This window comes from Bombina bombina, chromosome 1 (genome assembly GCF_027579735.1).
Source record: "Bombina bombina isolate aBomBom1 chromosome 1, aBomBom1.pri, whole genome shotgun sequence".
NCBI classification, from domain to species: domain Eukaryota; kingdom Metazoa; phylum Chordata; class Amphibia; order Anura; family Bombinatoridae; genus Bombina; species Bombina bombina.
The window spans coordinates 993961099-993974813 of NC_069499.1; the positions used below are offsets into that span (position 1 = coordinate 993961099).

General features: G+C 37.1%; 1 protein-coding gene across 1 annotated transcript in view; it reads right to left on the reverse strand.

Moving 5' to 3' along the window:
• The window catches only part of SLC2A4RG (SLC2A4 regulator), a 273776-nt gene extending 260352 nt beyond the window's left edge, over positions 1 to 13424 (reverse strand). The window contains exons 1-2 of the mRNA XM_053711990.1: positions 13295 to 13424; positions 12425 to 12612 (exon numbers count right to left, since the gene is read on the reverse strand). Of these exons, the coding sequence (XP_053567965.1) occupies positions 12425 to 12612; positions 13295 to 13366 (260 nt within the window). The 5' untranslated portion in view covers positions 13367 to 13424. The remainder of the gene's footprint in view (positions 1 to 12424; positions 12613 to 13294) is intronic.
• Between the last annotated feature and the right edge of the window lie 291 nt (positions 13425 to 13715).

Here is a 13715-nt window from a genome sequence, read left to right on the forward strand (position 1 = left end):
GGGAGGTGTGATTGCCGCAAAAGTTGGCTCTACAAAGTATTGCCTTTAGGGGGAGGGGTGAATAGTTATGCACATTGACTTTTTCTGTTATTTTGTCCTATTTGTTGTTTGCTTCACAATAAAAAACACCAACATCTTCAAAGTTGTGGGCATGTTCTGTAAATTAAATGATGCAAATATATATATATATATATATATATATCCAATGGTGTGTATGCACTCCCACTATCCTTAGACAACTGCCAGGGTGCTTTGTGGGTAATATAAAGTTTGTGAAAAAAAGCACTGGTTAAAAGGCCGTATGTTTGCACTGTTTATTTGTCAGAGAAAGGGACTGGTTTTGTCCCGAAACGTTACACTTGAATAAAAGTTTTTCTTGTTGTCACAGATGTCGCCAGACCAGTGAGTGCTTTTTGGGGAAATGTAGGTAGGAGTTTGGGGATTAATGTGGGTTGGCTCTTATGCCATGGTAAGGAATTGGTATAAGGCACATGGAGACCCTGTTAGATTAACCATTTAATGCCCACACTCTCCCTGTTGCCACAGCTTGGCAAGTAGCTCTGTTTATGGCAAGCTGGTAGCAGAAGTAAATATTTGTGAACATTGAGTTTTGGGTGGTGTAGGTAGGATTTGTGTGTTATTTTGGGTAGCATGTAAGCCCTGGTAAGGAATTGGAATACTGTAAGCTGAAGACCTGTGCTTTTAACCCATTCATGCCTTCAATCTCCCACTGTCACAGCTGAACAAGTAGTGCTGTGTGTAGCAAATTGGAGGCAGAGGCTGGCGCAGTCAACCCTGTGTTGAACACTAGTGATATTGGTTAGGGAGTTATTAACCCCTCCTAACCTCTTGTCTCCTTAGAGTCTCACAGTGGTGACAGCATCCTTATTATTACATAAAGAATACAGATATTTTGCCCAAAAAAAAACCAGGATGAAATTGTGATCTGTGCTAAAAGACGTACACAAGTTTGTTTGGTTATTTAGGAATAGATCCCAGGATAAACCACTGCTGATATTCAGTGTTTCTACTGAAACCTGAAATTGAGTGCAAAATAATCATCTGAAAATCCAATAATACAATCACATTTATGTTTCATATACTCACACATGCTGCTTTCTGAAAAACACACTTCCTAAAAATACCTCTCATTATTTAGAGTCCCAAACATTTGTGGCAAATAAAGAGCAACTACTGAAAGTTTTGTGCTTAAAGTGAAGGTAAACTTTGATGAATGAAAGCCCGTTTTTTAAAAATACTATTAAAAACAGGGACATTTTCATTAATCAAAGTTTAGAAAGCAGCCTTTTGATAAAAAAAAAAAAAAAAAAAATACCTTTGTTTTTTTCACAGCCAGAGCAGCTTCCCCCACCCAGAGATCCTCTCTTCACACGTCATCAATGACTAATCCAGCTTCCTCCAATCATGGCTTTCCCCCCCAGGGTAGTCATTGCCTGAGGCCAGGCCGTGATTGGAGGAAGCCGGATTAGTCATTGATGACGTGTGAAGAGGGGATCTCCGGGTGGAGGAAGCTGCTCTGGCTGTGAAAAAAAAACAAAGGTAAGTTTTTAATCAAAACAACTGCTTTCTAAACTTTGATGAATGAAAGTGCCCCTGTTTTTAATAGTATTTTTAAAAAACGGGCTTTCATTCATCAAAGTTTGCCTTCACTTTAAAGTTATAACAAAGAATGTGCTATTAAAACAAGTATTTTAAATTAAAGGGACATAAAACCCAAAATTTTTATTACATGATTTAGAAAGAGCATGCATTTTCAAAGAACTTTCCAATTTACTTCTATTATCTAATGTGCGTCATTCTCTTGCTATCCTTTGTTGAAAAGAATATCTAAATAGTCTCAGTACCTGCACATAGATGTCTTGTGAGATTGGGTCACCCATGTGCATTGCAATGTCTTCAACAAAGGATACCTGATCTTGTCCCTCTCTCCCCTTACCTTACCATCTCTATTATTACCCTCCCAATGGTCACTTTCCCTGTTTCTGCTAATCCCATGTTTGCAACTATAAACTCTGTAGTAAACAGTGAATAAGCTAGGCTATTGCTATTCAATGTTTACTAGGAGAATGGCCAGAAAGAGACTCATTTACCACGTGGCAAGAACAAACCTTAATTGTCCAACAAACTATTTCATATTGTACATGTCTTTTTATCTTTATGGTTATATGTATTTGTGATGTGCATATAGTGTTTTTAATAACTCATATCTACTGATAAAAATAATAATGAAAAGATTAAAAAAAAATATAGTGTAGGAAGGCTAAAAACTAAATATACGGTGTCACACAATAAAACACATACCCAATACACTCATTCCAAACCAAAAGCAATTCAAAATCCACGCACACCATGGAGCCTTTACACGGCATCAGTAAATAGTATATCGCTGTAAACTAGCTGATTCACTGTTTTCCTGAGCGTTTCCACATGCACTGACTAACCATGCCAATGAACTACACATGTGCAGTTTGTCTTACAATACCAGGAGCATGCAACCATGTTAATGAATTGGACGTACGGCACAGCTCCCGATTATTAGTAACAGGGACACGAAAAAAATGCATTTTGAAGAGAGCAGTCGAATGGAGTTAGAAACTAAGAATACAGAATTCAAATATGCATTAATGCAGGCTTAAAAAAAATACATTCTTTATTTACATTGGTTTAAATACATGATTTTCTGCTGGATATTCTTTACTATCACTTTAAAGCTAAAGTCCCACTTGAGAACTGCAGCACATTACAGCTCATGAGCAGAACACAGTTGGTGGTAATCAGCAGATGTATGCATATGCTCTCCTAACTGTAATTCTGCTCTATAGGGACTCTATATGGATGGGATGAAAGCAACATATGGTGGGTCAAAGGCCCAGAGCTCAGTGCTAAACATTTTAAAGATAAAGGCAAGAAAAAACTATTCCTTTGGGTGATATATTGCTAGGTGCCATGTCAAATTTCAAAGTCGCCATATTGACCTGGTGCTGGCATTTGTCAAGCCCTGTACTAGTAAACACAAATCCCACAGTTAGTGCACACATCAAGAATTATTCGATCATGTAAACGGACAGACTGACATAGTCAGATCAGAAAAGCCAAAAACATGCCAGCTAAGGCATCCATCTTTGCTGCTGTAATGTAGTGCTACAGATGTATTATGCAAGAATTAAACATAACATACTGCAGCCACAACATTCTAATAAGGCACAGATGTTATAAGAAGATGTTATCAGAGCTATAGAGAACAAGATATACACAGTAGATATGGAGATAAAGCGTTGTACTACACAATTCTAAAGGTGAAACAAGCAGACTATCGGACACAATTAAAATAGAAAGACACTCATGCTTCATTGCCCATACAGCAGAAGTCTATGCAAATATTGTGACAAGAAAAAAAAAAAAAAAAAAGCTATCCTACATAAGAAGGAAAGGCATTATACTAATTGCTTCCTGTCACTAAAGTTACAGGATTTATTTTCAACAACTTACCATTTTACTTCTATTATGAGATTTGCTTTTTTATCTCGGTATCCTTCGTAGGTGGGATGATGGGTGCTTAGGACTGTACACGTGTATTCATTATTTTATGGCAGCAGTGTTCACAACTATGTATATTACACTACTAAAAACATTGTTGCAAACACTGCTCCAAGATGGCTAAAGACACATGCACTCTCCTGAGCTCACCTAGGGTTACTCTTTACCAAAGGATACAAATAGAACTAAGCAAAATTGATAATAGAAGTAAATTGGAAAGCTCCTTCCAATCCATTTGTTTAGTTTTGACTATACAGTTGCTTTAAAGGGATAGACAGGTTAAATATTAAATGTGAATGGGTGCATTGCAAAGTGATATAGAAGCATTTTTGCAACATACTTCCATTAGCAAAAATGCTTCTAATAAAATGTATTACTGTTTTTCTGCGACAAACGCACCTATGCACCAGTATTTAAGCTCAGGGAGCTGAAGATGGTGTGTATTGCTTCTGAGAAGACATCATTTGTGTCATATAAGCCAGGGCTCAACAAACCCAGGAGCCAGGGAGTCACTGGCTCCTAGAAATGTACTCCTGGCTCCTAACTTTTTGGGTTATTCTCCATATATCTATATAGAAATACCCCCCAAGGCAGAACATAGAGTGATGTGAGATGTCATTGCAGAAAATGCAGCATGTCTGCAGAAAGAACAGCAACTGTTAGCACTTAAACAGAGCTGTTCTCTGGCTGCATTGTATAAGTTTTCATTAACACAGTGCATCCAGAACAAAGTGCTGTTTGAAGACAACAGTCAAATATGCAGTAGTGCATTGATTGTTGTCTGGCTCTGAGATTTTTGCAAGCTCGTTCCCTAGCTTTGCACAGTCTGCAAACTGTTTTCCTCTGAATGTAAGATGTTTGTATGAGCAATGCACCTTTTTAATTACTACATTTCTATGTTAGACTAAGAGAAAAGGAAACAAATTCATTCAAGAGACATTTTACAATTACTTTTTATGTCTGCAGCTAATTTGCAATGCAATTTTCAACTACTGCACTAGATTATACAACTTTAAATATTGCTTTATTCTCCAGTTAACCAACACATTGCAATTGATCTGGTGCTTTAGTGTAACTGACAAATTTACAATTTTATTTTATTTAAAAATGACCTGAAGAAAAATTTTCACTAAAAAATTTTCATCGCAGAAAGTGAAAAAAAGTTCTGTCTCTGGGGAAATACCACTGTTTGGCTCCTAAAAGTTTTTCCGACTCCTAAATATTCTTACTGGCTCCTAAATTTTAAACAGATGTGTCAACCCCTATAAGCCACCACTGACTCTCTAAGAAGGTGAGGTGTTTGAATACTGGCGCCCGGCCTTCACAGGATATGTGCGTATGCCACAGAAAAACAGTAATAATTTCTATTAGAATCATTTTTGATAATGGAAATATATTGCAAAAAAGCTTCTATTTCACATTGCAATGCACATTTCATTTTTGACCTTTCTACCTCTTTAAGCTGCACTGTTAGCGGGAAAACACATCAAACATTGCTCCATGCTGATCAGGAACAACCTCAGATGTGTACAAACATGTCAGATTAATAACAACTAAAATGAAGCAAGCACCACTCTTTAAAAAGAAAAAACAGCATTCCAACTGGGAGATAGAATTAAAGTTACATCATATGTCAAATCATATTTCAATAAATATCACAAATGTTAAAGACATAATACCTAAATAAGCATTATACCCCAAAGGCAAGAATAGGCACTGTAAAAAAAACACTAAAAACACATAGGGCATAGGCAGGAAAGTAATATAACAATCTGTAGCCAACGGACATTGATTATCCACAATAAGAGAAAAAATAAAAATGTTTCTCATCCTATTCCTTAACAGAGATCGCAGCAACAGCAAAATATGTTCATTTTATAGGAAATTAAATTTTAAAGTGTTCAGAGATAGCGCGCAATTTATAGAAACTTTACAGTTTACTTATATTAAGCAATGCACTACTGGGAGCTAGTGACTGGTGGCTACACACATACGGATCTAGTCATTCGCTCACCAGATGTGTTCAGCTTGGAACCAGTAGAGGATCGCTGCTCTGAAGCCGACTTTAAATATAGCTTTAGCCCATTTGCAGGGGTGTGTATGTGCGCATGTGGGTCTTTTAGGCAACCAAGGGGATAAATCGCTGCTGCTTTAAAACGGACAGCAAACACCTTCAGATTGTAATATAAAATATTTAATTGTGTAGTAAAATAACTGAAACTATTTATTTTACCTCCTTTTATCGTAACCAATTTTAAATAGTGAATTTTCTATGTCTCAGAACTGAAAATGCACAGTGCAGAGTTCACAAGGCTAACCCTGGTACATATATGTCCCTAATTAGCCTCGTCAAGCTGCATAACAATACAGTTTTTGCTAACATAATGACCATGACTATCCTTGACTAATCCAGTAACCTGCCCAAATAGGCTCCTCTAAATAAGTTAAGTGGTGGGTGGAGTTTGGCTACTGAAAAACAATTGCAGCAAACAAGAAGGTATAATTCTTATGAAAATGTTTACATTTGGCCGATGTTTTATAGCAAGAAAACGAAAAATGTCCCTTTAACTTCTTGATTTCTGAGCTTGTGTGTTCATTATACACACACCCCACTTAAAGGGACACTGAACCCAATTTTTTTTCTTTCATGATTTAGATAGAGAATTAATTTTTAGGCAACTTACTAATTTGCTCCTATTGTCAATTTTTCTTCATTCTATTGTTATCTTTATTTTAAAAGCAGGAATGTAAATCTTAGCAACTAGTCCATTTTAGGTTCAGCACCATGGATAGCCCTTGCTTATTGGAGGCTTTCATTTACCCACCAATAAGCAAGCATAACCCAGGTTCTCAACCAAAAATGGGGCGGCTCCTATGCATCACATTCCTGCTTTTTAAATAAAGATAGCAAGAGAACGAAGAAAAATTGTTTCATATATCTTAATTATAGCAGTGGTAATATTCTTAAACAGACTTTTCATGGTGTATTTGTAATACATTTAAAGAGACATGAAATCCACATTTTCTTTCATGATTCATATACAGCATACAATATTAAACAACTTTCCGGTTTACTTCCGTTATTACATTTACTTCATTCTCTTGATATCCTTTGCTGAAGGAGTAGCAGAGCAATACTGATAGGCTAGCTGAACACATTGGGTGAGCCAATGACAAAATGCACCTGGGTGCAACCACCAAATCACAACTAGGATACCAATAGAATGAAGCAAATTAGAAGATGGAAGCTAATTAGATATTAGAAGCAAATTGTAAAATTGTTTAACAATACACGCTCTATTTGAATTATAAATAATTGCAACTTTACTGTCATTTTAATTACTATTAAGTACACATTGGGACACCTTAAAAAACAAAAGCATTACTGGGGTTATAATACACAAATGGCATTTTAATATTAAACCCACTATCTCCATTATTAACTAATATGGAATTAGTGATTATTGCCAGGATAAGGTTAAAAATAGAACAGCCCAGCAAAGAGCTAAGAATATAGGACTGTGTCACAGAAACATTTAAGCAGATACCTACTTTTAATGTTGTACTTACATAACACAATAAGCACCACAATAAAGAACTGCAAATGCACCCCTGTATATAAATCATAAAAAACAGATGGGGGTAAAACTAGACCAATTATTGACTATAAGACAGTAAAGTCAATTGATTTAGATAGGGAATGCAGTTTTAAACAACTTTCCAATTTACTTCTACTATGTTGTTCTCTTGATATCCTTTGTTTAGAGTAAACCTAAGTAGGCTGATAGGAGCTTAGGAGAGTGCACGTGTCTATGGAAGTCTATAATATTGCTATAAATAATGTTACAAACACTGGTGCCAGATGACTAAAAGACATATGCACGCTCCTAAGGTCACCTAGAAAAGAATACCAAGAGACCTAAGCAAAATAGATAATTTAAAGGGCCAGTAAACTTAGAAAATAATGTTATATAATTCTGCAAATAGTGCAGAATTATATAACATTATATTAGTGCTAGCTTTATGCAACATAATATTGCCGCTTGAATTTTTATAAAAAAAAAAAAAAGTTTTTCAGACCCGCCCTCTGTGCTCTACTGAGCAGGTCTGGTTTTCCCTCTGAGAGCATCTGGCCAGCTGTCTAGTCACAGCCCGGCCCGACTGCGCCATTACACTCAATGCAGCTCGCTCCCGCTGTCAGACAGAGCAGGAGCTAGCTACATTGAGTGTAATAGTGCAAGCGGGCCGGGCTGTGACTAGACAGCTGGCCAGATGCGCTCAGTGAAAAAAACAGACCTGCTCAGTAGAGCACAGAGGGCGGGTCTGAAAAACCCTCTTTTTTAATAAAAATTTCACCTGTATTATGTTGCATGAAGCTAGCACTAATATAATGTTATATAATTCTGCACTATGTGCAGAATTATATAACATTATTTTCTAGGTTTACTGGCCGTTTAACTCAATTAGAAAGTTGTTTTAAATGTTGTACTCTAGGAACTATGGAGCCAGCAGCAAGAGCAGACGTGCAGGTCCGTCGCTCTCTGTGAAAAGTGATCAAACGGAATATACCAAGCTATAGATATTGCCTAAATTTGTCTTTAAAAGTGAGTTTTAAGTTTATAGACTCGTTGGTATTGGGTATGGAGGAGATAATCTGTGAGAAGAACCGTGAAGAGTGAAATCATAGATGGAAGTGGATGCAACACTTTGACCGACGCCATTTTACCTAGCTATTCGACATATATGCTGTGCTTTAAGTCAGAGATTCTACGACCCTGAAAACAATTCATCGCTCCACCTAGACCATAATGGATTCGGTTCCCAGCGGCACTGCTTCGGCTATACTACCGACAATGGAGAAATGGGACAATAGCTTACAGGTCCAGTTATCTGCATGTTTTGAAGATTTTAGAAAAGATCTTGTGACACTTCTGTCCTCCATGTCAGAACCCCAAACTACCGGTTGCTTCTAGTTACGAGCCAAAAGGGAAATTGGCTATAGCTACGGACAATACCAATGTATCAGTTGTTTTGCCCATATTAACGACAGCAGAACCGGCCTTCATAACGGATCTGAAAAGGCAGAGTAAACCTTCCCGGAAAGACTCATCATTGCAGTTACTGAGGAGCCCAGATGTTTATAGAAGCTGGGTAATGACAGATTATGACTTGCGAATTGTGAAGACTTCAAGCATATGGTTGTATATTGTTTTAGGGATATATCCATGGGCAGCTGAACTACAGCAAGAGGTCTTCCGTAGAATTGAAGATAAACTATCACAGTGCCACAAACAAAGATGTGGAGTAGGCTAACCGATCTAAGCATGAGAGGTTCCTTGACTTTGTTTAGAGACATTAGTTTAATAGATAATAGTTAACTCGAAACGACGAGTTATCCATTGTTTTCAGTCGCTTATTTTTGTGATATGCAGTTACATAACAAGATTATATAAGTCACACTGAGAAAATGTTAACTGTAATTATAATAGGTTTGCTCCTTATACAACTAAACTAAGATGTGTTTTATATTAATCCAGGGACATGGTTTTTTACAGGCCTACATAGGTCTAACCCTCTATACCACAAGTGTATGCAAATAACGTTGACAAAATGCTAACTATAGTATACTTTGTTTATTTCTACCTAACAGAATGTCTATTTTAGCCCAGGGTTCAGTTCCTACCTTTGGATTTTTCTTTTAATACGTGAAATCTAAAATATATAGCGCTGCACAGTTCTCCCCCTTGGTACCAGACTTTTAATCTATGAGAGACATGTTTCTATATATACACATTAGACACTTTTAGGTTATAATTAACCTTTTAAAGCCGTTATGCCGTTCCATTCCGTCATAATTAGACTGGGCTTTAAAGCCGTTATGACGGAATGGAACGTCATAACTAACGGCTGTCCTGAAGCCTTCTGTGCTTCAGGGATTTAATCGCGGTCTGGAGGGCGTTCCTAGGATTGTAGGGACGCCCCCCAGATGCGATCCAATAATTGAAATCTCGCGATCGTATGCACGATCGCGTAGTTTCAATTTGTCTACATCGGAACAGTTGTTCCGATGTAGGCACTTTAACCCTGTCACGAAAGGGTTAAGGGGAAAAATTTTACAGCTTTAGGTTGATACTAATGCTTGAGCCACTATCTAAGTATAATGGGGTTAGATTTGAGACAGTATTAATATCTTTTACATGTTTGGCTGGGTTACCTGCGGCCGAGGTGACCTGGCTATTTTACTATATATGTCTACTGACATAGCTATATTTTGAGATATGTTGGATACATAGAGGCATATTGTCTCCTAACCCACCCATATCTAGATAAATAATAGCATTTTAGTGTTCTCAGGTCTATATTAGCAGTATTATCGCTATATTTTACCCAGTCTGAATGGACATACTGTTTTTGTGGTGCTTTCATATAAGAGTGCTTTAACACTAAATATAATATACCTAACAAATTAATCTAAGATGGTATGTTGTTATAATCAAAGGGGTACATATAAGTTATAGTTAGTTAACTCTAAAAAGAAACATAGAACACTATGACACCTTAGAGCATGATTTCACCACTCAACCTTAGTTAAGATGAGGTTTCACTTTATTCTCATAAGCACTTTGAGTACTGTTTCCACTAACCGCGTGTGACCAATACGTTTTATGAAGGTAGACTCACGGACCATTTAATATTCTATATATATTAAATTATACTCCTAAGTGTATATCATTGAGTAAACCCACTTTCCCCCCCAATACCGTCGGCTTACTTGGTAAGCATGGGAAAATATATCCCCTAGAAACCCTTTCTTGATAAGTATAAAAGGTTGTTATATAAATTGTTGGTCTTATGAATAATCTCATATGATATTGTGATTGTTATATAATGTTATCTATTCTATACATATAAAAAACAAAAAGAGGTTACATCAGTTGAGACCCATGAGTGGTCTTTCTTTGTTTCAGCTAACCAGCTATAACGACATAGTATGTATATAGTCTGGGGGTCCAAGAGTGACCTCATAAACCATGAAGTTGGTATACAGTTTGTATGGCAATTATTTTCATATATAAAGAAGGTAAAAGTCATAAATTCACGTATTATATACACTTCTCTATCTTGATATGTGTCAGATGACAGTCATGTAACCATTTATTGCTGCATTGTTTCATATATATTGATGTTTATTCTTTGTAAACTTTGAACTGAACCTCAATAAAAACCATTTAAAAAAAAATAAAAAAAATAAAAATGTTGTACTCTATCCAATCCATTTAAGTTTAATTTTACTGTCCATTTAATTTGTCGGGCAAACACCACCAACAGGGCTGCCTGACTTGCTTTTGGGTGCAAATGGACCTCTCTCTACTAAAGCCTTTTCTTCATCCAATTATTACTCACTATAAACATCTCTAACTACCCACATTTAATTCTACTGAATCCTTAGCAATTGAAGGGCTTCATTCTATTCAGTTTGAATTTGTACATGAAAACAATGTATAGCTACAGCTTTAGCGGTTATCTTTTAATATTGATTCCAAAGCAATTCCAATCAATATTAAGATCCACTAATTAAAGGAGAAAACCCATCTTGAATTAGAAAACCATAAAACCTAGATAATCACAAGAAAAACTATAAGAAAAACAGACAAATTACAGGCTTTTCAAGCAGGTTTTATTTTGAACATCTTCATAAAACACCTTTATAAAACCAAAATATACCAGACCACTGCAATCATAAAGGAATATTTGTAAATAAGAATCTGAATTAACATTTAGATAATTATATATCATTTTTGTTCAGGTTTCATAGTTCAAATGTGTAATGCAAACTTTAGTTTTAACTTTTTATTAAACAAAATTCAAAGAAAAAAAAAAAACGGTTTTATTATTAGGTAAATTGAGAATGCACTTTAAAAGGGACATAAAACCAATTATTTTTTTCATGATTCCAATAGAGCATTTCATTTTAAACAACTTTCTAATTTACTTATATTATCAACTTTGCTTAATTCTCTTGGTATACTTTGTTGAAGAAACATCAATGCACAACTGGGAGCTAGCTGAACATGAGGTGAGCCAGATACAAGAGGCATATATGTGCAGCCATCAATCAGCAGCTAGCTCCTGAGCCTTCCTATGTATGATTTTCAACTAAGGACACAAAAAGAACAAAACAAATTAGATAGAAGTAAATTGGAAAGGGGTTTAAAAATCACACTACTCTTTCTGAATCATGAAAGTTTAAAGGACCATAATAGTCTAAAAATGATATGCTCTAACTAGTTAAATACAGAGTAGAAGTACCACTCAGCACCTGCAGAGCACTGTTAATCCTGAGTGAAAACCGCCGCGGATCCAATCAGCAATGCTAGTCGCACAACTTATTAGCAGTTTCTGCTCAGACCTGCAGTAATCTGTGTAGTTGTGAATTGGTGGCTACACAGTCACACATATGCCTCTTGTCATTGGCTCACAGAACATTTGTATTTTCTGCACTTGTATGCCTGTCTAAATATTTTATCATTATGTTGTACATGAAAAAAAATCTAAAGGCAATCAGTGACTACATAATGTCACCATCTGTAATGTCAACATTTTATTCATGAAGCACCCATCACAGCTAATAATCAGAGTCCTCCAGATTCCAAATGACCTGCTCACTTGCTGCCAACACAATAAAATATCAACATTACCAACCAAATAGTTCACTGTATAAGGCAGATTCTTTTTTGTTTGGAAAACAATCAGATCTCATCTACAAAACACTATAGGAGAACTGTGTGAGAGGAGAGTCTTAAAAAAAAATAAACAAATAATAGAATCTACCATATCACTTAAATATCAGAAAGTGTTTTCTAACCTGCGTTTGGGGACTGGAATGACACAAGATGACTGCACAGGTGACTTGTGGCTGGTGACAGGTTGAGTCTGTGGGACCAAGTACTTTAGGTGAGGTGGATTCTGATTATTTTGTTGTCTGTCATGGATCATCCCACTCTGTGTGTTCAGTTCCTTTGCAGCTCCAGTTTCACAGTAGGGCACGGACACCTTAGAAAAAAACACAGTACACATTTTTTTATTGATTCCCAAGGAGGGGGACTGACTAATTGCAAATAGTTTAACATCAGAAAGTTGTGAATGTGAAAATTACAATTAAAAGCTGTGCATTTAAAACAGCATATGAACTTGAAAATGGCTATGACAGCCACTAAAATAAACAAACATGTCAATTTTACATGTAATACTATCTTCTGCATTTGTATGAGATGGATGAGTGTTTTCACTGTTACTTTTTCTGTGCACATCTCAGCATACGCTGTGTCCCGATCCTGGAGTAGGCTATGAGCTTTAGGGTAGCTGGTTCACTGGTTCTTGGGGGGGAGTGGTTGCATAGGCCACTTACAGCTACTGGCCATGTTTAGAAAACCAATACACTAAACTACAAATATTTTAGTGGTTTTTTTTTTTGCCTGATCTAAGACTAACCAATAGACAGCTACACCCTTACTCCAGAGGTCAGGGTCCCTAACAGCTGAGGGGGTGAAGTACAAGGCGCAAGTCATTTGTTTCATGTAGAGTAACATGGGGTAGGTCATACACTGAGATCCGTAAGAAATAATCGGTTTTATATGGGGTATACTATGCCTAAAATGGAGAATGTGCTCTTATAAGGGGTATCGGTGCATGTCCTCACTCCCTGTCACACCCCCAGCTCATTTCCCTCAGTTACCGGTTCCTGTCCTCTGTTCCGTACTCCTCCGGTTGTCGCCGCCATATTCCGGAACGGAGAGGGGCAGAGCATAAAAACACCGACCAGCGGAAAGCGCACACCGGGGTCCCGCCCACACTGCCACAGCACACACCGGTCACGCCTACCTCTGCCTTACCCTTGGCCACGCCCACATACCGCATTGTCTGCTTTTTATTGGCTGAGCGCAGACATCAACAACGCAGTCCCCATTCCCGGCGAGCTGGCACGTGGCCAAGACCTTCTCTATGATTGGTTAACACTTGTTGTTGTGCCCCCTCTGGGTCACGTGCCGGAGAGATGGGCGTGCTTAGCGTGCTAAATTTCTTAACACCTTCCTGACAGAACGGTCACACCCCCTTCCTTCAAAACACATAGTGACTGTGAGTGTGTCAGACTGAAA